At 46.8% G+C, this 25,743-nt stretch overlaps 14 protein-coding genes across 14 annotated transcripts; 6 read left to right on the top strand and 8 right to left on the bottom strand. All coding sequences in view use genetic code 12, as the record gives it.

Annotated features, from left to right (window-relative positions):
- Nucleotides 1-766: 766 nt before the first annotated feature.
- On the bottom strand, nucleotides 767-2,515 carry FOB63_000202 (uncharacterized protein; the record flags this gene model as incomplete). The annotated part of the gene is made up of 1 exon (XM_002618990.1): nucleotides 767-2,515. One exon carries the CDS (start codon nucleotides 2,513-2,515, stop codon nucleotides 767-769), a length of 1,749 nt encoding a protein of 582 aa, XP_002619036.1.
- An 822-nt stretch (nucleotides 2,516-3,337) lies between these two features.
- Nucleotides 3,338-4,125, bottom strand: FOB63_000201 (uncharacterized protein; the record flags this gene model as incomplete). Its single annotated transcript, XM_066102205.1, has 2 exons — nucleotides 3,338-3,840; nucleotides 4,116-4,125. The coding sequence occupies 2 exons, from the start codon at nucleotides 4,123-4,125 to the stop codon at nucleotides 3,338-3,340; spliced, it is 513 nt and encodes a 170-aa protein (XP_065958525.1).
- Nucleotides 4,126-4,354: 229 nt separating this feature from the next.
- On the top strand, nucleotides 4,355-5,824 carry FOB63_000200 (uncharacterized protein; the record flags this gene model as incomplete). The annotated part of the gene is made up of 1 exon (XM_002618989.1): nucleotides 4,355-5,824. One exon carries the CDS (start codon nucleotides 4,355-4,357, stop codon nucleotides 5,822-5,824), a length of 1,470 nt encoding a protein of 489 aa, XP_002619035.1.
- Nucleotides 5,825-5,903: 79 nt separating this feature from the next.
- Nucleotides 5,904-7,346, top strand: JAB1 (COP9 signalosome catalytic subunit; the record flags this gene model as incomplete). Its single annotated transcript, XM_002618988.1, has 1 exon — nucleotides 5,904-7,346. The coding sequence occupies one exon, from the start codon at nucleotides 5,904-5,906 to the stop codon at nucleotides 7,344-7,346; it is 1,443 nt and encodes a 480-aa protein (XP_002619034.1).
- A 985-nt stretch (nucleotides 7,347-8,331) lies between these two features.
- Nucleotides 8,332-10,284, top strand: DOT4 (ubiquitin-specific protease; the record flags this gene model as incomplete). The annotated part of the gene is made up of 1 exon (XM_002618987.1): nucleotides 8,332-10,284. The coding sequence occupies one exon, from the start codon at nucleotides 8,332-8,334 to the stop codon at nucleotides 10,282-10,284; it is 1,953 nt and encodes a 650-aa protein (XP_002619033.1).
- Nucleotides 10,285-10,469: 185 nt separating this feature from the next.
- Nucleotides 10,470-11,003, bottom strand: MOH1 (Moh1p; the record flags this gene model as incomplete). Its single annotated transcript, XM_002618986.1, has 1 exon — nucleotides 10,470-11,003. The coding sequence occupies one exon, from the start codon at nucleotides 11,001-11,003 to the stop codon at nucleotides 10,470-10,472; it is 534 nt and encodes a 177-aa protein (XP_002619032.1).
- Nucleotides 11,004-12,583: 1,580 nt separating this feature from the next.
- On the bottom strand, nucleotides 12,584-13,582 carry FOB63_000196 (mitochondrial 54S ribosomal protein uL22m; the record flags this gene model as incomplete). Its single annotated transcript, XM_066102203.1, has 1 exon — nucleotides 12,584-13,582. The coding sequence occupies one exon, from the start codon at nucleotides 13,580-13,582 to the stop codon at nucleotides 12,584-12,586; it is 999 nt and encodes a 332-aa protein (XP_065958524.1).
- Nucleotides 13,583-13,812: 230 nt separating this feature from the next.
- On the bottom strand, nucleotides 13,813-14,117 carry FOB63_000195 (uncharacterized protein; the record flags this gene model as incomplete). The annotated part of the gene is made up of 2 exons (XM_066102202.1): nucleotides 13,813-14,007; nucleotides 14,058-14,117. The coding sequence occupies 2 exons, from the start codon at nucleotides 14,115-14,117 to the stop codon at nucleotides 13,813-13,815; spliced, it is 255 nt and encodes an 84-aa protein (XP_065958523.1).
- A 423-nt stretch (nucleotides 14,118-14,540) lies between these two features.
- CSH3 (Csh3p) lies at nucleotides 14,541-15,197 on the bottom strand (the record flags this gene model as incomplete). The annotated part of the gene is made up of 1 exon (XM_002618984.2): nucleotides 14,541-15,197. The coding sequence occupies one exon, from the start codon at nucleotides 15,195-15,197 to the stop codon at nucleotides 14,541-14,543; it is 657 nt and encodes a 218-aa protein (XP_002619030.1).
- A 771-nt stretch (nucleotides 15,198-15,968) lies between these two features.
- RAC1 (Rho family GTPase) lies at nucleotides 15,969-16,622 on the top strand (the record flags this gene model as incomplete). Its single annotated transcript, XM_002618983.2, has 1 exon — nucleotides 15,969-16,622. The coding sequence occupies one exon, from the start codon at nucleotides 15,969-15,971 to the stop codon at nucleotides 16,620-16,622; it is 654 nt and encodes a 217-aa protein (XP_002619029.1).
- A 274-nt stretch (nucleotides 16,623-16,896) lies between these two features.
- On the bottom strand, nucleotides 16,897-17,553 carry NOP6 (Nop6p; the record flags this gene model as incomplete). The annotated part of the gene is made up of 1 exon (XM_002618981.2): nucleotides 16,897-17,553. One exon carries the CDS (start codon nucleotides 17,551-17,553, stop codon nucleotides 16,897-16,899), a length of 657 nt encoding a protein of 218 aa, XP_002619027.2.
- Nucleotides 17,554-18,268: 715 nt separating this feature from the next.
- Nucleotides 18,269-19,609, bottom strand: FOB63_000191 (WD40 repeat domain-containing protein; the record flags this gene model as incomplete). Its single annotated transcript, XM_002618980.2, has 1 exon — nucleotides 18,269-19,609. The coding sequence occupies one exon, from the start codon at nucleotides 19,607-19,609 to the stop codon at nucleotides 18,269-18,271; it is 1,341 nt and encodes a 446-aa protein (XP_002619026.2).
- A 1,319-nt stretch (nucleotides 19,610-20,928) lies between these two features.
- FOB63_000190 (putative oxidoreductase) lies at nucleotides 20,929-22,209 on the top strand (the record flags this gene model as incomplete). The annotated part of the gene is made up of 1 exon (XM_002618979.2): nucleotides 20,929-22,209. One exon carries the CDS (start codon nucleotides 20,929-20,931, stop codon nucleotides 22,207-22,209), a length of 1,281 nt encoding a protein of 426 aa, XP_002619025.1.
- A 1,106-nt stretch (nucleotides 22,210-23,315) lies between these two features.
- NPR1 (serine/threonine protein kinase) lies at nucleotides 23,316-25,649 on the top strand (the record flags this gene model as incomplete). Its single annotated transcript, XM_002618978.2, has 1 exon — nucleotides 23,316-25,649. The coding sequence occupies one exon, from the start codon at nucleotides 23,316-23,318 to the stop codon at nucleotides 25,647-25,649; it is 2,334 nt and encodes a 777-aa protein (XP_002619024.2).
- Nucleotides 25,650-25,743: the final 94 nt, after the last annotated feature.

Raw genomic sequence — 25,743 nt, 5'->3', positions numbered from 1 at the left:
TTTCACGCTTTCCTTTCTCCTTTGTTGTTTTCATTATTCTTCATTGGGTATTCAAAAAAGTGGCCTACTTTTGATAATACTTTTATAGAAAATATTGGTCAAAAGCATACTACGATCGTGTGATTAATATTGGATTCCCATAGACCATTTATTCGGATTGTTGGTTTATCAATGTAAATTTGAATGATTACTGCTGTTAGATTTACAAAAGTGCCCAATGCATGTCTATATTTCGATGAACCTAATACATAAGTATTCTTGGAATACAAGCAATATTAACAACCTCTCCCAATCATATTCATGACATGTAGATGAGACTTTAGATTCATTACATGCATATTCATAAGGTGAAAGATTGTGGAAGCAATATTTCGGTTTCAATAACAGAATAATCTCAAGGCCATCAAAAAAGCGATACATTATTGTTCAAGAAAACCTAACAATATGTTAAAACCCATTTCAGATGACAATAATGAATTGTGTCTCCATAAGTACATAATACCACCCATGAATGAAGAAGCATCTATTACGAAAACAAACATTATCAAATACAAAACTAAAATAGCTTAAGCGTTAACGAATCTTGTTAAGTATGCTAGTACCTTCAGAATTCATATACCAAGAAACATGAAAACATATGAAGCTTGAAGGTAACTTAAATGAAAAGTATTGTTGAAAAAAAAAATTATAAACCTCATTCTTCCATTCCCTATAGTACATCTAATATACAACTCTCTATGAAATCTCGTGACGACTAGCAAACCGGCTAGTCGTCTGTCATCCGGTCGGCACTAGGCATGCCTTGATGCAGTAATGATGCTGGCTCGGGTCGCGTGCCCATCAATATTTGTGGGCCTGCGCTACCTGCCATGGAGAGGTTCTTCGGTAAGTCTAGTTTCAAGCTGCGAAGTGGTGGCAAGTTTGTGGGGGCAGCCAGCTCAAGTTCGTAGCCAGGAGAATGCACATCAGCAGCTCCCAGTGGCGGTGGCGTGCGTGTTGTTTGGCGTGACATGGATGGCGTCTTGTCTGCTGTAGGCACTACTGAATTCATAGGGGTCATGAAGAAGCTCGACAAGTTTGTCGACGATGAGTTGGCCGACATGAGAGGGGTGTTAGACGTGGATAGTCCAAGTATAGGTGAGTTCGGGAGCGTGAAGTTCGGAGCAGGCGAGTTGGGTCTGCTCTTTTTCAACCTCTGCTGCACGTACTCCAAGTCACTATCCTCCATTATCTTAGCACGCGATGGTGTAGGCTGATGAACCGTCACGGCTGGGTTAAGCGGCGTCATTTTCTGAAGAGACAGAAGGGTGCCAAATGCCTTTGGTGAAGCTAGACCACTATTGTTTTTGCTTGAAAGAGCCATCTTAGACAAATATTGTAGGTTGTGTCCGGGGTCAAATACCGCCGACTTGTTCTTCGCGGTGTTGAAATAATCTGTGAGCGACGGAAGTGAACGTGAGTTAGCATCTATGCCGCCCGAGTGTGTGCTTGGGCCTTTCTTCAACACCTTCAACTCTTCAGTTGCTGCTGAGGCTAGAAGATCAATGTTCATGGTTGACCGTGAAGGCCCACGGAGAGCAGGTCGCGTATTAGAATTAGACTCGCTTCTAGTAGATGTGGAAGGTTGGTCAGAGTGGGTATCAGGTTTCTCAATAGACAGCGCTGTGGACAGAGCAGAAGACGACAATGAATGCATAGGCTCATCCCCAGAGGTTTTCAGGGAATCCGCTTCGGCTGAAAACGGGATGGAAATCGCTGCGGATGCAGACACAGGAGTAGCACCAACAGGAGCCGAACCGATAGGGACAGAAACAGTTTTCGTCTGTGGCAGTGGCGTCACCTGGTGTGTGGCCACAACCTTTGACAAGTTTTTGTTCCGACGCGAGTTCGGGTTGGTGTGTATTCTCAGATGGCGCGTGAGCTCGTCCAGCCGCGAGAAGCGCTTGTTGCACCCCGGAAAAGAGCACAAATGGGGTTTTTCGCCCGTGTGGGTTCTGATGTGGCGGGTTTGATGCTCAAGTCGGTGAAACGCTTTATCGCACATGGGGCATTTGTACGGGCGAGAGGCGGGGTCCTTCCTTCTCGGTTCCTGCTTTGTCGACATCATGACGGAAAAGCGAAGAGAATAATTAGCGATGGGAAGGGCAGGGCCAGCGAAGAAAAATAGAAGGAGCCTCCTTGGTGATTTTTTTTTTGTGCACGGGGCAGCAAGAGCTGGAGAAAGAAAAAAATTCAGGGGTATCCACAAACGGGAAAAAAAGATCGGGTGGTCCACGAAAAAAAAAGCAGAAGATGTCCGCACGAAAAAATATGGGGTAAGGAAAAAAAATCTCTCCAGGAAATGCAACGGCCTGCATTCGAGCCCAGTTGAGGAGAAGTGGAGAAGCCAGCACCTTTTGCCTGCATGCGGGTTGGCGTCTTCCGTCACATGTGGCTGGGTTGAAAAAGGAAAACAACGCCGTTCGCCTAGCCTTATCAGTTCATTGTTTTTTATTTTGATTTTGGCAAAGGGCATTTCTCTTTGTTTTTGCTTTAGTCGATAATACAATTGTTTTGAGTAACCGCCTATTATCCTATTTCGGTGCCTCTGTCTTTATGTCTTGACATTTCCATGTCCTGGTAAACCGTCTTTTCTTTTTTTTTTTCGCTCTAATTATTGCTGCGCCATTCTCCATATCTACCTCTCCATTTCCATCCTCAGCTGACCTATCATACACATCAACTATCTTTTTTGCCCCCTTTGCCCCCTTTCCCTTTTTGTTGTATAACCCTGTCTTTGTCCACAGGTGAAGTGTTTTTGTTGCTGAAATTTGCCCTTAAATCCTATGAATCGTGCCGTAATCCATGAAAATCCTCATCCCCGTAAATGCGTGTTTGTCTTGTATATAGTCCCGCATTTTTCCGATTTGTAGTTGACGACGTTTTTTTTTTTTTTTTTTTTTTTTTTTTTGAGGTGGGGCATTTTTCCTTTTTATATTCGTTTGGAATCTTTGCAGCCTTTTTGTATTGGATTCAAATTTTCTATTTTCTTTCCCGCTGTCCATTTTTCTTTGATTATACTTTGCGCTTCTTTTTCTCCTTCTTATTTTGAAATTAAAAGCAACCCTTTTGTCTGACATCTTTTTCTTTCGTTGTAATGTTTTACCCATCCGTCAATTTTAGAATAATATTGTATTTCCGTCTCTTCCTGTTAGTTGTTTCTGACAGAGTATGTCCACACTCTTTCTTTTTTATCCTTTTATTAACGCCAGATCAATTCAAGTTTTTTTAACTGCCCCGAATGTCTGCTTATAACAACGCCTTCTTCTCTTCAGGGAACACTTTCCTACACTGGTAGTCAAGAGACGTCAAGTCCAGCTCTTTCTACAGTGACCTCAGATACAACAAAAGACGAGCCTATTTTATCTTCAGAAGTAGTCGTTGGACCCACGTCCCTGATAACTTCGCCAACTCTTACCCCAGTAACTTCAACCGTATCCACCGATGCACCTACATTAGCTACCCTGCCCCCTTCAATTGTCACTTCCGTGTCTCTGTTGACCTCTATTAGAGAACCCAATCCTGTACTGTCCATCGCTTCGGCTGATCTATCTTCTGCCACTTCCACTTTAGTAAGTACCTTTCCTTCAGTTCCTGAAACTTCTTTGGTTGGTGGGCATACTTCCTCTGCCCCTGAAACGTATGACACTTCGTTGAGCGTGGCTTCCTCTCCTTTGAGCCCGTTTTCCTCCATATCAGCTGCTACAACAAGAACATCGGTACAATCTCCTGTGATATCCTCGCCTGACTTCGACACCTTCTCTTCTGACAGTACAGACACATCCTCTTCTGTTTCTGAAACTGAAGTTTTTGAAATTAGCACCCTTACTATTAGCGATTCGTTGACTACCTTCACAATCACTACCACATTTCCTTTTCTTCCAACAACCACTACTCTGCAATCTACCGGGCCCGACTCTTTGGTATCTGTGAGCCCCGGTAGTCACACCACGAATCCGCCAATCTCTCTTTTCATTTCCGATGCCAGCATCTATGTTTCTACCATTTGGATGACTCAAACTATTGTAACAACGGTTCCCTGCTCGATCCCACAGCAAACAAGTTACCTGACATACTTCTCAACATACAGCCAAATTGTCACTATGCATTGCCGAAGTCAATCAACTTTTCATGCTGGCATCTGCACCAGTGTATCCAACTTAAGTAATGGAGAAGAGGTTAGTTCATATTTTCCAGTTATAAGTGTACTGCCCGCTCCTTCCAACTCAGATGCGAGTGAACACATCAATCACTCTGTTACTTCTGTTGCGACAACGTGGAGCAATGTTTCCACCTTGGCAACAGCTACGGGTATATGCTACGTTTCCACTGTATACGTCACATTGCTAAATGCTGCATCCATCAGCCGGCCAGATTTATTGTTTTTTGCATTCATTCCTATAATGTTTGCTTCATTGCTCCTTTAGTTGGATGCTCAAGCTGTCTTGCGCGGAGGCTGCAAAGTGCGCGCACTTCTTTTGTACCTTTTTTTTTTTGCAGCCACCTTGTGTCTTTAAATGTCGGATCTGCTTTTATTTTCAATTTTTCACCATTTATCTCTCTATTTTTTCTGCTTTCGTTGTCGATTTTTATAAATCAAATATTTCTAATCACTTTCTTACAGATTGCGCTTCTTATAATGGCTTCAAATAACTTATCCAATCCAGCTATATCCCAAACTTCTTTCGCTAAAGGATCCAAAGATTTCGATATCGATAAAGAAAATATTAGCCCTGATATAAAGCAACCAAAAGCGAAAGGAAAACCATCTGCATGTGTTTTTGTTGCCAGTCTTCGGTCGAGTAAGACTGACGATGAGCTATGTCGCTCGGTCACATCCCTCTTTAGTAAGTTTGGCGAACTTGTCTCAGTCAAAGTACTCAGGGACCCATTGAATAGGCCCTACGCGTTTGCTCAATACGCTAACGATGAGGATTGTAAGAATGCAATTACATTGGGCCACGGCACTGAGTTGGAAGGTAGGAAACTTAGATGCGAGGCGGCAAAAGTAAACAGGACTCTATTTGTGTCCTCCTCGCGCCCTTTGCGTTTGGAAGATTTGCAAACCACTGTGAGCAGGTTTGGTGAGATCGAGCTTCTTTTGGGAAGTACACCAGAAGGTGACGTAGTTCACATGGTACAAGGCGCAACAAGTTTCAGCTGGTTTGTTAAATTTTCGTACAGAGATGATGCTATACGAGCTTTTGCAAGTTTGGCTGAAGATTCCCACTTTCATGTCGAATGGGCCCAAAACATCGACGATGTTAATACCCTCGGGTGTAACATCGATCGTACTTCAATCTACATTGGTCTGCTTGGACCTAATGTGACCGAGAAGGAGATTACAACTCATTTTTCTGCTCATGGTGAGATAGAAGAGGTTTCTGTCATCAACAGACTCAGTTCTTCTTTTGCATTTGTCACTTACACAACTGAAGAAGCCGCAGCAAGTGCTGTTGAGCGCGACAATCACTCAATGTTCATGGACAAAACCATACATGTTCAGTACAAAGAAATTTCACGCAAACAAACTCCCAAAGTTATTTTATCTCCAAGATCCCCCGTTGCATTGGCACCTCCGCCCATCAATTTAAGGAAAAAGGGATTACGTGCGAAGTACACCAACGGGGGCGATTTCCAAACCGCAAAACCAGAGGGCTCACAAGGAACACATCGAGACTACCAACTGAAAGAAAATAAAGTTGGCCTCGTATCCGGGGCAAGAGGTTTTAGGAAAAGAGGGGCACAGGGCGGTTTGTATTATTTCATTCCGCAGCTGTTGTGATATCTATTTGTGTACAGTCTCGTGTATCTATGCACTGTGTTCTGAGGATAAAACTAGTGAGATTGCACGCTACAGTGAAATGGTAGACCTCCATCGGTCTCTTTTGATGCAGGCATCAAGAGACTCAAGTACTGACACGCTTTGTCTGGATTCGAGAGAGAGATCAGCCTTATATAGCTCGCTGCCAGCAAATTTATATGATATCAAAACCAATCCAGATGAACTCGCCGCTCGACCATGGAAAAAACTGGCACGATTTTTTGAAAATGCCAGAATATCCACATTGGCCTTAACAAAAATGAGCATGCATGCAAAGTTTGGCGGTTCTATTGAGGTAATGGGTATGCTAACTGGGAAGATTGTCGGCAGCTCTATTGTTGTGTGTGATGTTTACCCGCTACCTGTTGAAGGTACTGAGACACGTGTTAATGCTCAGAATGAGGCTTATGAGTATATGGTACAATACTTAGATCTTCTCAAGATGGTTCAAAGAGAAGAACATATCGTGGGATGGTACCATCTGCACCCTGGATATGGTTGCTGGCTTAGCGGTATTGACGTGGCTACGCAAAGTCTAAATCAGAATTTTCAAGATCCTTACTTAGCAATTGTTGTCGATCCAATACGAACAATTCGACAGAGAAAGGTAGATATTGGTGCATTTCGTGCTTTTCCACCTGGCCATGCTTCCTCTAAAAAACTGATTCGAAGCCCATCCCACGTTGCGAAGAGCAAGCGTCAAGATTATGGGATGCACGCAGATCAATTTTACCTGCTAAACATTTCCTTTTACCATGCGGTTTATGACCTGAAATTTATCGATACAATCCTAGACAAATCGTGGGTGTCAAAGCTTTTGGAGTCTATTGAGGGCAAGAACGATTATCACCGCAGGTTCGTTTCCAAAGTTCAGGAATTACTAAAGCTATTCCAGGAGCCGATACTAATAGAAAGTAAGGAATGGAGGCGAATGCATGAGCTTTGTGAAGAGTTTATATCACGCACCCTCGAACCAAGCAGCAACGCATCAGATAGCGACTCCTTGCAAGCGATTCTTGAAACAGGAGATGAAGAAGATGAAGAAGATGAAGAAGATGTGGAAGATGAGGATGTTGACGACGATAATGAAGAAGAGAATGATGAGAAAATCGAAGAGAAGATGAGGGAAGAGGAAATGGGGACAGAAATGGAAATAGGTAAGTTCAAGCTCACGGGAATTGAGAAGACTAGAGAGGGAGAGGGTACTGTTGGACACGATGATGATGAAGAGATGAGCGGCTCAGGAAAAAAACGGGTGTTTCGTGCGTCGTCAACAGAATCAAGAAGTAGTGCCATTCAAGGGCTTCTGCGAAAGCGTTTTGCTGCTAGCGAGGGTGCTCTAAGCCAGCAGCTTATCCAGAAAATGAGTGCAACGCAAGCGGAACTCAATGCATGGCGTGATATGACAAAAAATGTCGGCAAGGCAGAGTTCAAAAGCTTTTTGGCGGCAAAGGTGCAGCGACAAGTGTTTGGCGGATTATGATGTAATGCGATAAGTGAGTACATATCCGTGAATATATATGTTACAGAATTATAACCTTCGAATGTTGTATATATTCATGGCCGCTACATTCATTCTTTCACGTCATCTTCTCTTTCGCATGCTCTTTTAATTCTGTCGTCGAAGAATATACAATATTCAAGACCTGGCTGGGGGGTTAAATGATCAATATGAAAGTTATTTCCGCCAAAACACGTCCCAACTCTATGGTAATTTGTGCAAGTTGTGACTTTTTGCTGGTGGAACATGCGGAAGTTAACCTTTTTATTGATGGGACGTGCCAAATTTTTGTTTGCATTAGGTGTTCAATTGACATCGCACCGATATGCTTCTTGTTCTGTTTTAAGGTTCACTTATTAGCATCTCATGCATGAAGCCTGCGTGAGCGCGACGAAGAAGCCTTCATTGACATGATATTACTTATTGAGTGCTGGTACAAAAATTGGAGTTCGAAACTGAAGTTGCTATAAGCTCAACCAGCCCATCTTTTAGAAGGTTCGCTGTCTCAGTAGTAGTGACGCGTGCGAACGTCACGAATTGTTGTGGCTCGTCAATCAAGAAAAAACAGATCCGAATAGGAAGTTTTATGCTATAGCTGCAGATCACACATTGCCCTCATTTTACCGTAATCATCTTTAAATCATTTCTTTTTCTCTTGCAAATACATGGGTTGCCCTGGCATCGAAGGTACGGGAGTGCATGCAGTAAGGGCGATTACCTTAGTTGCCAAACAACCACAAAGAAGACAATTCGGCAAGAAAAATTAGTTAGGCGGGGCACCTTAAGCTGATCCAAACCTTTTTCATTACTGGCCAAAGTTGAATCCAGAAGCCAAATTACGTTTCTTTCATTTGCTGCTCACGTTGTTTCTTTCTTATCGGCTGCTCAACATGCAGTACCAACCATCGCATCGGATTTTTTGCCCAAGCATTTTCTGGAACATACACGCCTCCAGTCCTATTCTCCCATGTCCAACCCGTTGGTGGACCGCATCCTCAGTAACCCCTTGACATTTGTCGCGGCGAAACAGCCCGAAAAGGAAACGCACGAGCAGCCACCCAGTTATATTGTGCTCGGCAAAAAAAGCAAGCCGCTCCCCAATATGCTCAAACCAAAAACGGCAAAACCCGAAGTAAAACGGCCAAAGTCCATGGCAGAGGCTATCGCGGCGTACACCGGAAAGAAGTATGCGAGTAAAGAGAAAAAGCCCAAGCCGCGGCCTGAGTCGTCGGACGACGAGAAGTATGAGTCTGCTTCGGAGTTTCAGACAGACCTGTCTTTCCAAGGGTTTAAAAGCTCAGAAGGCAGCGACACCAAGAGCGACAAAAGTGACAAAAGTGACGAAAGCGATAGTGAAGACGGCGAGTATGAACTGGCAGGTGTTTCTATAGATAGTGAGACTGATGGAGAGGAATCAGGATCTGATTCTGAGCCTGAATCAGACTCGCAGTTAGAGGGGTCGGCATTAGAAGAGGAATCAGGTGAACAATCTGACGAAGAGAAGTCAGAAGTAGAAACAGAAACGAAATCTGAGCCTATGACACCATCCACAGAAACACAATCCAAAGAGAGTCTGTTCGATGAGCCATCACAAGAATCAGATAGAGAAACAGAAACACCAAATGAGACCCTACGCACACTCAAGCGCGAGCTCAAAGAGGAGCTTCAGGAAGACCCCAAGGGCAAGTTACCAGAGAACGAAAACGGAAGCTTACATCAGAATGAGAAAGAACTCATCGACAAGGAACAGGACGATGATCCTCACCATTCTGGGAAACTTACTCAAACCAAACAGGAAGATTCTCAAGAACTATACGAGTTTCTCCGCCCGAATGAGCCACGCCCGCAAAGTGGACGCATTGCTACTCACTGGTCACCTTCGTGTGTTTCTTCACGTCCGCTGGGTCTAGTGAACTTTGGCGTCACGTGCTACATGAACCTGGCTATCCAAGCCATGATGCACATTCCAGCCGTGCAGCAATATTTGGCTGAAGTACAACAGGGCAAGCATAAGCTCCCACCTCGACTGGTTACGCACACATTCGCTGAGCTTGCGAACAAGATGTGGCGGTCTGGCCTGCGCAAGTACGTCAACCCAAAACGCTTGGTCCAGCGGTTAGGTGACATCAACTGCATGATGAGCGAGTGGCAGCAGGAAGATCTGCACGAGTACTTGATGAGCTTGATGGCTCGCCTTCAAGAGGATCTGACTCCCAAGGGCCGCAAATTGGCCGAGTCGGTCGTGTACGACATTTTCGGAGGTGTGCTTGACCAAGAGGTGGTGTGCCAGCAGTGTGGTGGGGTAAGTACTACCAAGCAAGAATTCTATGATCTTTCTCTTGGGCTTCGCAAACGCCGCGCAGAAGGTGGCCGGTACTCCATCGAGAAAAGCATTGCCGATTTCTTCTCCCGCGAAACCATTAAACGTGATGCAGCCGATGCCGCCAGTGGCTACCATTGCGAACGGTGCCAACAACGAACCGTGGCGACAAAAAAGAGCACCGTGGCTGAGGCACCGCAAACACTAGTGGTACACGTGAAACGGTTCAAGTTCAATGGAAACTCGCTGGCCAAGGTCAAACAGCCTGTGGCATACACAAAGTATCTTGACTTGACGCCGTACATGACTCTGGGATCCGAATGTCGTTATCAACTTTTGGCTGTTATTGTGCACGAGGGCCGGTCCATGCTGTCTGGCCACTACGTGGCGCATTGTCTTCAACCAGATGGCACGTGGGCAACATATGACGACGAGTACATTAATCAGATTGCTGAGCGCGACGCTTTGAACGACCCTGCCGCATACTGCCTTGTGTATACGCGGTTGGAGAGACGCAAAGAGGGAGAGGGATCGGAACGTGTGAAGAGAACCCAGAAACAGGGTGGTAATCAAGAGGCCAAGAGGGCCCGTGTAGCATAGCATAGCGTACATTTTTAAGAACGCAGAAACAAGACGGTGTAGGGTGATGGAGGGAGAGAGAGATGTAGAAAGAGAAAGAAGTGGCAATAGAGAGAACAAGAGTTCAAATAGATATGAACGAGAGGGTCAAAGAAAGGTGCATGAAGATGGAATGTTAGAGAGCGACGTCAGTAATGTCAACCGGCTTAAGCGTCCACAAAAACGTGGTCGTCGTCCTTGCCAACCAAGGCACGACGCAACATCGGATCAAGCGAACTTGGAGTTGGCAAAACCTCGTCTGAGCTCGAAGACACACTGGACATATTGGAGGAGCGGCGGCGGCGCAGACGGCGGGCCTGCCGCACTAATGCCTCGTTCGAGCTGAGGTTTGGGATTTCGTGGATGAAGGCTCGTTCAATCACATACTTGCCTTCCTTGTACAACTCCGAGTAGCTGAACAGTTTCTTGTAGAGCCAGCCAAGCGTGGTGGCACACTGCAGACACCGGATCTTGTTGATCAAATACACGCCCGTCTTCATGGGCGTTTTGCGGTCCTCGCCATCTGGCTGCACGTTGATTACGCGGTCCACTAGGTAGGCGTCGCCCAGCTGGCTGCAAAACTTGTCCAGGAGCACGAGCGACGACAAACACAAATGTGTCAGACACTCGTTGCACACAATGATGTGTGTGTCGGCCTCGTAGGAGGTGTTCTCGAAGAAATCAGTACTCTTCAAGCCCATGGTGTTCGGTACGGTTGCAAATGGGAATGCGCCAAACTATTGTTAATTGAAGTTTCAAGGCTCCTCTATTGCAACGGAAACCTTCAGTGGTTTGTTATTTGGGCCTCTGTGGGTTCTTTTCGGCGGTTTCAGAGACTTTGGTGGTGGCTCTATATTTTGTGTGATGGCGCCAGTTACTGCAAAAAGGCGCAAATGCCGTGGTTTACGAGAGGGAGCAGTTTTGCAACAGAAACGCCCCAACGACAATCAGCACTTGTGCTCTCAAGCGCAAAACAGACTTTTGGCAGTCGATAAGGTCAGGGGCAAAAACTGGCAGCTACTTCGTAGAAGTGACTGATCTTAAGGGCTCAGGGATATTGCGGGGAGATAACGCAGTAGGAGCGATAAGCACAGGGAAACAGAAGCGCGGGTTATAAGGGAAGCGAAAAAGGTTGCAAAGGAAAAAAAGTAGCAAAGGAAGCCGTTGAGCGGTATAAGTAGGAAAAGTTGCCTAGTCTTTTGCTCCGCAGCCTATAAAATCCACACCCTGGGACGACATTTCCATGCAATCCCTGGGTCACAAGGTCTCGTGTCGCGGATAGTGGCATCCGGTGCATTATTATGTCGTCTGTCTCCTTGCCCTTGGTACATGCCCCGAGACAATGTCGCGCTAACCTCATGTGCCCGAGCCTACAGAAAAAGCGCTTGTTTTATTCTGACAAGTCTGAAATGTGTCTACTGTTGGTTCTACATGTCTGAACGCCAGATTCCACAATTTTTTTCGTTCATGGTATTGTTTTTTTTGCACGCCGTGGCGTTGTGGTCTTTTCTTTCTTTTGTTCTCAATTGGTGCGAGTCTAGTCGCATTGAGCCGCATCTGCAAGTTATATTTGGGCAGACAACGGCGCAAGCTGGAAGAGAATTTGAGCCAATCGCCTTCATACAAAGTAATACCAACCCCAAAGACGAAAAGTAAAAGGGGTGCCGCAATTGGCAACCCATTTGTTGTTGTTTTGGTTTACAGTCCTCCTACCGTTTGCCCTTTTAATCTCCCGTACGACGCCGTTATGAGTCAGCTGCAGGCACTTCTTTTATACTTTCCAGTTTCAGTGCTTACCTCTTTTGGGGTCTTTTGTCATTGTATATGATCTCCTACCGTGAGTAGGATCTTCCCCTTTCGGCATTGGTGGAGTCTATTCCCTTCACAGCGTCTTTCGAGTTGGTGTCTTTAACCATATTCTTTTCTAAGTAAAGCTCTAAAGTTAGCTCTTCTTTCGTTGCAATGGCCAGTTTTCGTATGCTCTAAAGTGGGCTTGATGCATGTCACTTTTCGGGTCTGTAGTGTTCTCTTCGACAAATCCTCTATCAATAAACCATCACTGTATCCAATCACACTGTAACCAATTACAATCACGAAATAATTACCTTCTTTAAAAGTTTGCCTCATGATCACCATAATCTAACATTCTTTATCACTGCCCATTCTTCATTCCTCGTTCAGGTGGTTTGCGTCAATATCCGACCAGAATATCTTACAAATTCTTCACCAACCGCATACTAACATGCTAATGTCTTGCTATGTACAGATACCACTCCTCTACTTACCACTTGTAAAAGGCACGCACCTTGAAGTTCAATGGCTCATTGTTCAAGAACAGTCTTGGCTTGGCCTGGCGTCTGGCTTGCTCCTTCTCCCAAGCCAACCGTTTTTGTGTTTGCTCTGTTTTCAAAATTGCTTTCAAGTGCACGTACGGATGTTCAAGTATACCTGTTCTTCCACGGCCCTTGATGTCGGCCCTCTTGACCCAGCCTCCATCCGAACCCGTCCATAAAGCTTGGATATAAAGCCCGTCTTCCGGGATGCCTTGCTTCCGGGCTTGTTCCAAACCCTGCTTCAACAACTTTTCCAACTCTGTAGCCATCTTTTTCGGGTTAAAGTGCAACTGGTTAATGGCATTCTTCACTGTGTAGCCACGGACAAAACGGTTCACGACGGTGGCCTTTTTCATCGAGGACTTGATTCGGTAAGACTGCAAATAGATGGTGGGCTCTAAAATATCAATCTCTTCGTTCGTCAACTGAACCTTGTACAGCTTACCGTTTTCACGGTCTACCACAATGTGGTTATTTTTGAAAAACCCATGCTGGGCCACGCTCAAATCGAAAAGCCTTCTCTTGAGCGGCGTAATGTACTTTTCGCTCACCTCACGAGCCTTCTGGATCTCGGCCGCATAGTGTTCTTGTAATTTCGTGTCGGTTTCGGGCAGAATGTCGTCCTGTTCGAGAGGCGTGTCGGCGTTTTCCACTGGCACGGTTTTTCCCTCCGTCACTTCACCAAACAAACTTGCCGGGCGAACCGCGGAATAAGAAAAGGGCCGCATGCAATTTGGAGCACGCCCAAGAATCTGGGCTGTCCGAAGGTTTCTGCTGGCAGCAGCTGCACTCCAGATTCCTGTTCTGAACATGTATGGCACAAATAGATCTACCAGATTTTTTTTTCTTGCGTAGCAGTGCGGTGTGTGCACGACTTTGGCACTACAAGTTTTTAGTAAGGTTATTGACGAATGAACATAGTGGTTCAATTTTCTGTCTTTTGGCATGTGTCGTCAGCCTTGTATTTCTTAAAGTGTTCTTGTTCCCATTCTCTATCTCTGCTATTATTTTGGTCGCTTATGTTCTGCTTCTTCATGCTGAGACCAGTATGGGTGAAATACTACGGTTTGAGGCTCTTGCGGAATCTGGTCAGCCTCGTTGTAGTCTGAGACATTGACATCATTCCGCCGGTTCTCCTCTACTTCAATTCAACGGCTCTTGTATTATAAATATGTGCTTATTCGTCGTCGTAGCCGGTCAAAGAGGCATCGCGCTCTCTGGTTGGCAATGGGTAAACATGCGGAATAGGTGTGTGGCTGGCGTAGATGTACTTCTCTCTCAATGGAGTGGCAAACAAAAACGCTGGAGCGGCCAAGCCCATGACGATGGAAAAGACAAAGTGTGGTTTGGTGTGAGCATGGTAGCGGAACCACTGGACTTGTTAGTACGGTTTTCAGCGTCGCGGAGAGACTATCAACATACTCTAATTGGCTGCTTGTAGTATACTGGGTACTCGCCCCAGACGTGATCGGCAACACCCATAATGTAGTTTGGTTGAGGTTGGTTTTTTTCTGGAACGTGCTTTTTCTAATTGGTTGATGCAGGTCTGTGCAGTCGGGCCCTGGGGTTCACTATGGAAAGCACTAACGCATCGCCATTGTACAAGTTAATTGCCTTTTCATTCTGTAATCGCTTCTGGCAGGGCTTGAATTACCGATCATATTCTTTGCTTTGCTGCTTTTTGTTCTTTGTTGTTTTTGTTCCTCCGCTGCTTTTGTTTCATACCTTGAAAGTGTGATAGAATGCGCATTAGTAGAGTACCTGGTAGATTTGCAATTTGCATTTTGTGCCTCTAGCATTCTGTCCTCTTTTTATTCGTCTACACTCTTGTTGCCTTCTTATTGCCTTCCGACTGCCTTTACTGCCCTCTTACATACTCAGTTTATTGATGGCTACTCACATCCTCTAAGCTTTCTTCTTCGACTTCTTCTTCTCGGTCTTCTTCACCTCGGTCTTCTTAGGTTCAGCGCCAGAAGCAGTGGCCGATGGCACCTCCTTGGTTTCAGCGTCAGCAGCAGCCTCGGCTCTGGCCTCGGCTCTGGCTCTCTCCTTCTCAAGGAACTCATGCTGGATCTTCTTGTCATACCATTCGGCATAGTACAAGCCACCTTGCAAAATCAAGACACCAAACAACGCCACCACCATCATGAACTGCGACGCAGCCATCACATTGATACCTGTTGCCATGTCCACGTCGCCCCACAAGCCGGTCAAGGCACTGTTGACGCCAATTCTCAAGTTGGTCAAGTAAATAACGATAGCCACCATCATCAAACCCAACGTTCCATACTCAAAGTACTTGATTTCAGGGTGGGGCTTGTACAACTTGATGAAACAGCCGCTCAAGCCCAAAAGGGCCACCACATGCAAGATGTGGTGCACTCTCATTGGGGCATTGGCCCATGCACTATAGTGTGCCACCGAACGTTCAATGCCATTGGGATCGAAAGTCCACAACGTGAAATAATCGTAAGGCAAGTTGGCGTAGATGACACCCAACGCAAACGAAGTTGCGCAAATGATAAGACCCGTGCCCACGGGGACAATGTCTTTGTAAGCCATGGTGTAGAGTAGGGATTGGAGATTTTTTTAGGCGGGCGATAATGGGTGGGCGATAATGGGCGTGCGGTCACGTGCGCGTGCACGAGTAGTTTTCTTTGGATTTTTTGCTCTTTTCTCCGATAACGTTGGCGCCAGCGCCTGTACCGGCTGCTATATGCATTCAGGTATTTCAGCCCAGGGTCATGGGGAATGTGAGAGCGGTTTTGTGTTTCAGGTGATTAGAGTATTTCTACCGTTCGCAAGAGACATTGGTGGATGTCTCAGAACATTTATTGTTCGCAGGCAGACATTGTAGAATGCGCAAAGAACAATGTAAGGCCAGATGTGATCAAGCAAGATGCTTGCAAAACATTGCTCTGGCCAAGACACAGAAAAGCCTAGAACGGTGCATGTTCCAATTTCATCTGATGGCTCCCTAGCATCTTTTTTTTTTTTTCCTCAAACAATCCCTTCTGCTACATGCAACTAACAAGTAATGACTTCGGCCTGTAAGATCCGCCTTGCATCTCACCTACCATCTATGTAATACCCCATGCCCCTGCGCTGGCAATTTGTGTGCTCGATCTCAAGACAATCGCCATTCGCAAAAAAAATAAACAGGCGCTACTAACGAGTTTCCTGCCGCAACTTCATTGTCCGATGCTTTAGCCGTTCTCTACCGGCTGTGTGCATCTTTCTTGCAGGAGCAGTGTCGCACGCTTTTTCGTGCGGTTTTTTCCTGGTGATGGGACTATTTACAGGCCTTGCAAACTCACTTTCTTCCAACCCCCCATGAGAAGCATAAAAGCCGTTGTCGTTGGCGACGGAGGAGTAGGCAAAACCTGTCTCTTGATCTCGTACACCACCAACACTTTCCCCAATGATTACATCCCCACTGTTTTCGACAACTACTCGGCTTCGGTTATGGTCGATGGTGAGCCCATAAAACTTGGGCTTTGGGACACTGCGGGCCAGGCCGAGTACGACCGTTTGCGCCCGTTGTCGTATCCGCAAACAGAAATCTTCTTGTGCTGTTTTTCCGTCATCAGCCCTACTTCTTTCCAGAATGTCAAGTCGAAGTGGATTCCCGAAGTGTTGCATCACTCGCCCAAGGACATTTTGATTTTGCTTGTGGGCACCAAAGCCGACTTGCGTGACGACATGCATGTGTTGGACGATTTGCAATCGAAAGGTCTAAAACCCATCACAGAGCAGCAAGGTAAGAAGTTGGCCAAAGAGGTTGGTGCTGTTGACTATGTTGAATGTTCAGCTGCTACACAGCAGGGCATCCAGGAGCTCTTTAATTATGCCATTAAGGCTGTTTTGAACCCGCCCCATGAACAACATGAACCGGCTGCTCCTGCCCCAAACACGTCGGGAAAAACCACCCAGCTGCCTAAGCCCAAAAGAAAGGTCAAACGGGCAAAGAAATGCTCTATTTTGTGAGGCATCGTCTCTGCCAGTTACTGGACCAGATGCTGCACCATCCACTAATAATTCAGGCCCAGGACGGGTCCTCTGGCTTACATCTCCTCTCCTCTCGCTATTTCTGGCCTTCTGGTGTGCTTTTTTTTCCCGGTCGTTCGTTCCAAAGCTGCAAGCCGGCTTATGCTACTCCTTGGAAGCGTACACTGTGTGCGCTGGCCGCGTCACTCGCTTATTTTGTTTTTTTGTAAAAGCTCTAAGTAATTCTCCTTGTATTTCTCTAATGTACAATAGTTCAGTCTTTCTTTAATAAAGCGGCTCTTGCCGGATGCATACCTCCTGTTGGTGCTGGCTCGTCCTTTTTCTTCTGGGCGTCCTCCTTCTTCTTCCGCTCCCGTCTCTCCTCCTCTAGCTTATCATTTTTCTCCTTGAGTTTCTGTTGCCTATTTTCCGAGTTTCCTCCACCACCGACAGTGAGCTCAACATTGATTTTTCTCTTGCGGATCACCGAGTGGTGTAGTCTAAGGGCAAGGTCCATTTTCCTCTGGATCTCTTTGTTGTCGTTGTCAAACTCCAAGAAGGCGATTCCCTTTTCCTTTCTCAACCTGATCCGGTCAGGATTGGCATTCTTGAAATGTGCCACCAATTCTGCCTGTTGGATATCAAACGGAAGATTTCCCACGAAAAGAATAAACCGCGGACCCTTGCCACCGTTGACACCTTTGCCCTTTTTTCCTCTTCTGGTTTTCCTCTTCTTTTTCACTGGCTCTTCTCCATCTTGACCAGCCTCGCTTTCGTCTTCGGCCTTTCTCTTTTCTGTGGTGGTTTTGGTCTCCTGTTCGGCTTTTATTTTCTGCTCAGCTTTTGCTGCCTTTTCTTGTTCCCTTTCCTCTTTGGACTTACGGAAGGCCAATGCCTTCTGCTTTTTCTTGTTCACCTTCTCTTCAGCCATGATACTTGGAGATGCGATGCTCTATCTTTTTGACTTGAGCGCATCGGCATTTTGTATGCACGCTGGCATCTCGTCCTAAGAAATCACCATATCGACGAATTACATCAGCCGAATTTAGTCAAGAGGCCATTTAGGTAATTTCGTAGTCAAAATGTGGCATGTTGTTTTATTGTTTTCATTTGTGAGAATTGGAATATTTGTGGAGCGTCTTATTTGGACGAAGTGTAAAAGTATCTCGTAACAATAGCCAAATTAGGAGGATTTTGGAAATTTCTTACGGGAAAAATTAATTGATAATCATCCGAAAAACTAAGACGTCTATTGTTTTTAGCAGCCCAAAGAACTGATATCTACTTTTAGATGATTTAATTTGCGGTTAAGTTAGAGTATCCTTGATGTCCATTTAGTAATCCCTGGAGAATCAAGTTGAATATTAGAGCATCCGATGTACAAACGTTGCTAATGAGGTCTTTTGGAATATAAGGTAGACTGAGAAAAGTTTCACTATTTATATATCATACAGTTTGTAAGATAATTTCAAGCCATTGTGGAGTTTCTACGGGTTGATTGGAAAAAATACAGAGAGCTTCTATGAAAATCCATATAATACACAAGATTGCTAAGATGCGATGGGCTAATATTTGGTGCTTCTAAACCGTCAAGCTTCAATTTTCTTCTTTTCCGCAAGCTTCAGTTTTCTTCTTTTCCGCAAGCTTCAGTTTTCCTCCTTTCCCGCAAGCAACTTTTCATAGTTCTCCTTCAATGCATTGTATGCTGCTGACAATTTTTGTAACTTTTGTTGTTCGGGCGCCTCTTGTGCAAATTCCCATTGTTGGTGCGCTTTTTCCTCGAGCCACGCCGCAAAGTCGGGCGCCGATTTAGCGGCGGCAGAACCGTGTTCATCGGCGCGGATCTGCACTGCCACCTGATGCTCGAGCGGATCTTGCGCCGCCACCACGCGCTTGAGCGGAATAAGCATGCGCGCAGGCGCGGCCTTTTTCTCACGCGAGAACACGCCAACCTCCAAGTGCGAAACGCTTGCTCCCGCAGTGAAGGCGCGCACAACTTGCTTGGTCACCACGTCTGTGACGAAAACGCGGCCCTCGCTGTCGCCTGAAACAAGATTAATTCCATCCATCGACATGGCCAACAGCGTCACCTCGGCCGAACCATGGTGCACAAATGTGTAGGCCAATTCTGGGTCTGCTGGAACTGTGACAATCCCACTGCCAACGGCCTCCATCATGTGTGTGTGTGGATTTACCGTGTACATTTGCACTTGTCGAATGGTTCCGTCGGCCAAAGCTGCGTAGAGCGCGCGGCCTGCGGGATCGCGCGCCACGCTCGAAACGGGCTGCGAAAACACAAACGTCGACCGGAGCGTTTTGCTCATAATATCGTACACCCGCACGGTGCCGTCGCGCGAGGCCGACACGACAGAAAGAGAGCCCGAGTCGACGCAAATATCCGTCACCGCCAATGTGTGGTCGGCAAAAGTAGCAAACGGCGCCGCTGTGCCTGTAACCAAGTCGCTTGTCCGCCACACCAGAACTCGCGCATCTTCTCCTGCTGTCACCGCAAATGTGCCGCAGCGAGAAAACTGGATCATCGTGAGCGCCTGGTAATGGGCATCCTTCACACATAGAAGGCGGCCCGAGGCAAGCTCCCATACGTACAAGCGGCCTGATGGAGCACCGGCCGCAAGAAGCCAGGGACAGGCTGGCGCAGACAATGGCGATGAGGATGGAGAAGTCACATTGCTATTGTCAGAGACATTTTCTGGATGGTTTGCCACCGCAAGACAAGCCATCTGTTCAGGAACAGGGAACCGCTGGTCCACGCTCTCCTTTCCCCACAAGTACGAAAAGATGATGGCGCTGGCGCCGGCCACGAAAAGACGCTCGTTTGGACCTATACCTGAAAGAGCAGCTCCGTGTCTTGGAGCACCCGCCCGAAACAGCGCAACGTGCTGTCCGCTGTGAATAGATGCGGCAGAAGCTAGCGGCTCGCTTTTTTTCTCAGGCAAACCCTGGATGTAGAAAACTGCTTCTTCCATTTGGGAATGTATAGTGTGCGATGAGATGGATGCTAGAACTCAAAGTAGGTGGAACAATTCGATGCTCGTATGGTTCCGATACAACAGTTTTAGTTGGGCTTTTCGCTTTAGGGCAGAAGACAAATGGTGACTTGACTTTTCACAAGGTATAACTTTGGGTGTGAGATGAGCTGGGTTGTGCAGGTTTACCACTAGTCGATTTCACTTTTTCGCAGTGTTTGCGCAGAATGATTTTCGCAGATTCGATATAATCGTGAATGGTCATTCTTTAGTGGTAAGAATCTGGCTCAGCCTTTGATCAATATACTCGACGTATTCGTATGGAAGAACCATGCTTCCCAATCAATCAAAACATGCATTTGGAGAGTGTGAAGACAATGTCCTTTGATGTCTAAGAATGCGTAAATCAATGAGGTATGTAATATAGCATGAGCATTCTCTGTTTTTAGCACCCGTATTCACTGGTGATTGCAGTATAATTCGCTTCTATGTCCCATTAAAACGATAAATTCTCAGTAATTCTGCCGAGAATGTCCTAAGCTTTTCTTCTCTCGTAGCTAATTCCAGTTTCTACATTTTTGCGTTGTCTTGCTTATTTGAGGAAAAGAAAAGCCGAGCGCATGAAGATATGTCTTCAAATTTTATGCAAGAGTAATGCTCTTTCCATGAACCGTCAACTAGCTAAGCATTCTCTTTGGACAGCCAATGCCAATACACTTTTACTTCTCGGCCAGTACTAGTCTGAATCATGAGGAGAGTACAACAAGATTCGACAAAGATCGAGTAGAGCCGTCACCGGAAAAGGACTGGAAAAGATAACGAATCAGGGCTTAACAGTAGCAGGAAACAACCATTGTCGGCTCCTAAGATAATCTTCTTGATGGCCTTACAATGGCACGACAATAGTCATATAAAGATCATTAGTGGAAAAATGTGCTAAGTAGAGATGAATTGGTGACATTACTCGAAGGAAAGTATTGAAACGTACTTACACCTTGCATTCTAATGTAGAGTAGTTTAATTTGCACCTCTGCGCGTCAGGTCGTGGACTGAAAAGTAGGCGCGGATATTTCACAAACTGTTCAGAATTTTATAGTCAGATCAAGCCAGTTCGAAACAGACCAATAAAAAGGTGCAATCGACGCTGCTACACAACCTAGGAGCCGCCTACAATTTGGTTTTCAACACACTGTCCACACCAGCCAGGAAATCCAGCTTTGGCCCAAACACAAGCATAGTACCGCAATTCAAAAAGAACCGCCAGTTCAAGGAACAAAAGACTCCGCGCTACATTACACCTTTTTCAACAACACAGCATCATGCCGATCGACATTCTTTCCACAGCCATTTTTGATGGACCGGAGAGTATCCCCGGGTGGCAATACTTCCGAACATACGCGCCATATGTGGCAGCGGCCGGCGCCATCAAGTACTACTTCGGTGGCGCGTCATCCAACTTCGACCGCGAGTTGCACGGGCGAGTTTTCATTCTTACGGGCGGCACTTCGGGGCTCGGTGCCCAGGTCGCATACGAGTTGGCCCTGCGGGGCGCGCAGCTTGTGCTCTTGTGCCGCCAGACAGACGACCCGTGGACGATTGACTTTATTGAAGACTTGCGCACAAAGACAAACAACTTTATGATCTACGCTGAGAGCTGCGACTTGGCGCTGCTCCACTCGGTGCGACTCTTCGCCACGCGCTGGCTTGACAACCAGCCGCCGCGCCGCTTGGACGGGGTGGTGTGTTGCGCCGCCGACTGCCTTCCCCGCGGTAAAGTGCGCCAGGCGACCGTAGACGGCGTCGAACGCCAGACGGGCGTCAACTACTTGGCGCATTGCCACTTGCTCACACTTTTGCAGCCAGCTCTACACGTACAGCCGCCAGACCGAGACATCCGTGTGGTGGTGGTGACGTGTGCGTCGCAGGCTGTGGGAGAATTGGACGTGACCGACTTGACGTGGCTGCGCAGAGCATACCCGGCCACACGGCCCTGGACGGTTTTTGGCGCCTCCAAACTCATGTTGGGCATGTTTGCGCGCCTGTTCCAGCGCGAGTTGTGCCGCTACGAGCGCAAGGACAAGGCACCATGTAACATCAAGGTAAGCATTGTCAATCCGGGGATCATGCGCACGCCGTCGACCCGCCGCTTTTTGCTGATGGGCACTATCTGGGGCTTGGTGTTGTACGTGCTCTTGTTCCCAATATGGTTCTTGTTCTTGAAAGACGCTCGTCAAGGCGCGCAGTCGGTCTTGTGGGCCTTGTTCTCTCCGGTTCTTGGCGCACAAGACGGCGGCAATCTTGTTCAGGAGTGCAAGATTCTTACTCGTGGCCGCAAGGAGTACTGGGACTACGACCTTCAGGATGAATTGGCAGCCGAGACGCAAAAGGCCATCGAACAATTGGAGCGTCAGCTGGCGGTGGAGCGGAAGCGCGCAGGAAAATCCGACAAGAAGGTGTCGGAGGCTGATCTCCGTGACAAGCCGACGTCCCAGGAGGATTTGGAGCGCAAGTTGGAAGCCATGCGTAGTGCGATGGCACCCATGGGCACAGGACGGGCATCGCTCTTTGAACCGGCTCGCCGGCGCGAGAAAAAGGCTTAGTGGCCTTTGAAGAATGGATTCTGTGGCGGATCTGGTTCTTGAGTGACTATCTGCTGGTCCCCGTTCACAAGGCTTTGTGGTTACTTCGCATCAAAGCACATTTAACACATTTGGACATCGGATAGAACTAGTTACGTGACCAGCCACGATGTGTTAGTAACAATTTGCAATCTACGTTGGCGGATGGACATGTGGTGTTCTTTCCACTGGTCGATTATGATGGGATGTTAACATGCGCAGGCTTTTACAGTCAACTACCAAGAAACGCTTTGTTTGCCCCATATGTCAATTATGGCTCGTGGCATCCAGTAATTGCTTTGGTTTGGCGTATCTTGCGTGCCGCTCTACAAACTTCTCATCCGGATCGAGACCAGCTGTCACTTTCTATGTTTCTTATCTCGTGCACATTTTCTCTAATGTGCCCAATGATTTTTCTCATCTTCTCTCCTCATCCTCCATGTAAATACACGCCACCTACCAATTAAGCTTCGCTTTATCTTGCATTTCCACAGCGTCGGCTACAAAACAGATTATCTACTTTGGCGTGCCTTGATTGGTGGTTATGAGTTTGAGTGTTAGGAGGAGTGCATGATCGACACCTATATCCGGAACAATTTCCGGTCTTTCATGGAGCAGAAAAATGTTCAACACAGTAACCATATCTCACTAGTGTACCGCCATTCTTAATCCGCTTTCCTCCGCTCTGCAGCATATCTTTCCTTTCGTATTCTTATCCCAAAGCATCGAAACTTTAAAGTTTGCCGGTACTGCACATGTAGAGCGCTATCTAAAGCGCGCGATAAATCACCGGAGGACGAGCATCACGTGCTTATCTTTCCTCCAATCTTCCTTCGCTCACTCATTATTTGTTTCCACAATTCAACAGATATCCAGTCTTTCTAAACAGACCATTTCCATCTCCTTCTCGAGGCTACTGTTTTGTTTTCTATATTGTTATCGCATCTTGCATCTTTGAGGTCTGTCCTGTCTCGACTTTACTGCTTTTTGCTACCGTTTTTTTTCTTTTGGTCTGCTGACTCATAAAACCCACTTTTTGCTCCAGCATACCGTTGTATCCACCATTCCACCTCAAAACTCCGAAGAAAATGGAACCCTTTGTGCCTCCGGGCGCTCCAGTTCCTCCCAAACAACCTGTTTCTTCGTTGACCAAACTTTTGAGCGAAAATAATTCTGCCGCTGCTTCTGCAAATGCTTCGCTGACCTCACTTAATGGACTTAACCGTAAGCAGGGAGAAAAAACAACTCCTATTAATGAATCATCGAATGATACCGTTGCGCAGCCCGATCTCGAACCGGGTCTCACTATCCCCTTGGGAATCCCCGATCCAAGTGATCTAACCGAAGATTTGCTGCCTCTGCAACGGGCCCCTGTTGTTGTGAGTGGCGGCTTCGACTCGCCTAGCGATGCTATGCCCAGCCGTTCGTTTAGCCGCACCCCAAGTGGCCTCAGCCCTAGAATCAATCGCACTAATTCTGTGTCACATACGTCTTTCTTTTCCACTGGCGGTTATGGCGGAGAAAGCTTGTCATCTTCTATTCCCTATAGCGCCCCTGGAGGAAGGGCTGGACATATGGCTGCAAGTTCGTTGAGCAAGTCCAACGGCTTCGGAACGCCGTCCAACCTCTCCACGGCGTTGCACATGTCGTCGCCCTCGCAAGACCATGTGCCCAACTTGCCCAACGGACAACCCATTTCGTCCGTCCATTTCCTGTCTCCGCAAGTGGGTTCGCTGCTGATCGAACCGCGGTTTGTGGTGTCCAAACAACGGGTGGCGCAAGCTCAGGCTGCAGCTTCGTTGTCAACGTCTGCACGCCTGGGATCGCAGTCAAGTCTCCTGCTTTTCTTCTCCTCAAAGAAGCAGCCTAAAAACAGCGCATCGTCAACTGATTTGGGCCACTTCTACAGTAATGCACACCCACAGGATAACCAGATGCCTGGCAGCTCGCCATCTTCGACATCATCCATGGACTCGGTGCCCATGCATGCGAGCTCCCGGCACAACTCCATGGCTAACTTGATGCGCTTCTTCAAAAAGGGTTCGACTACGCCATCACAGCCCATCCCAGTGGGGAACATGTCTTCTTCCTTGCGCTCCAATAACATGCCTTCGGCCAATGCGACACCGATCAACAGTTCTATGTTTAACGCCTCTTACACTAATCAGTCAGCTAACTCCCTCACCTCTGACACATCCTACTCACAGTCGCCGGGCGGTTTCGTAAGTAGAACCCCATCTATGCGTGGCCCACAGGAACGGAGAACTTCTGTTCTGACCATGCTCACCCAGCAGCACCAACAATTACCTTTCTCAAAAAGATATAGTAAGTTTGGTGAGAGCTTGGGTGCGGGAGCAGGAGGTGCTGTGAAACTTGTCACGCGCTTGTCGGATAAGAAAACTTTCGCCGTGAAGGAGTTCAGAACCAAACACCAAAATGAAACAAAAAAGGACTATGCCAAAAAGATTACAGGTGAGTACTGTATCGGTTCAACTTTGAAGCATCCAAACATCATTGAAACGGTGGAGATTTGTTACGAGAATGACCGTCTTTTGCAAGTGATGGAGTACTGTGATTTTGACTTGTTCGCCATTGTCATGTCCAACCAAATGTCGCGTGAAGAAATCAACTGCTGTTTCAAGCAAATTTTGTGTGGTGTCAACTACTTGCATTCGATGGGGCTTGCTCACAGAGACTTGAAGTTGGACAACTGTGTTATTGACGCCCGCGGAATTGTGAAAATCATTGATTTCGGCTCTGCAGTTGTGTTTTCGTATCCTTTCACGAAAACTTTGATTGAAGCTCAAGGTATTGTCGGGTCGGACCCTTATTTGGCTCCGGAAGTCTGCGTCTTCAACAAATACGACCCCCGCCCTGTCGACGTTTGGTCAGTGGCAATTATCTACTGCTGCATGATGCTCAAGAAGTTCCCATGGAAGGTTCCCAAGATGATAGATAGCAGTTTTAAGATGTTCGCCACACGCAGTGAAGGTCTTCCTTTGAGTGAAATGCTCATCAAAATGCCTGAGCCCAAACCAGCAGAGCATAGCGGCCTCACTGATCTCGGTGTTATCTCGCAAGCTATCGATGAAGTCGCTGAACTGGCAGACGTCGACGCTGCGGCTGCTGGAAAAGCTCATACGTCTAGTGAGACGGGTGCCGGAAGATTATTGCTTGCATTACCAGAGGATTGTCGTCCTTTGTTGGGACGCATGGTGGAGTTGGCCCCAGCGTGCCGGATTTCTGTCGAAGAATGTTTTGAAGATGAGTGGTTGAAGTCTGTGCACATGTGTACTGTGGAGGAGGTTGTCAATGCGGATGGGTCGATGAACTGCCAAGTTTTCAAGGGCGATGATCACGACCACACTATTGTGGACCAATCCAAGGCTCACATTGCGGCGTTTGAAAAGAAAAAGAAATAATGGGACGCCTATGACATTTAGATAAGACATAGTATAGTCTTGATCGGGCGTGTGTTCATGAAGCGTCCGACGACTACCCGTGCATGTAACATTT

Source organism: Clavispora lusitaniae (assembly GCF_014636115.1).
Source record: "Clavispora lusitaniae strain FDAARGOS_655 chromosome Unknown tig00000003_pilon, whole genome shotgun sequence".
In the NCBI taxonomy this organism is placed as follows: Eukaryota; Fungi; Ascomycota; class Pichiomycetes; order Serinales; family Metschnikowiaceae; genus Clavispora; species Clavispora lusitaniae.
Note: the sequence above shows the minus strand (reverse complement) of the source record. Positions and strands in the feature narration are given on the sequence as shown.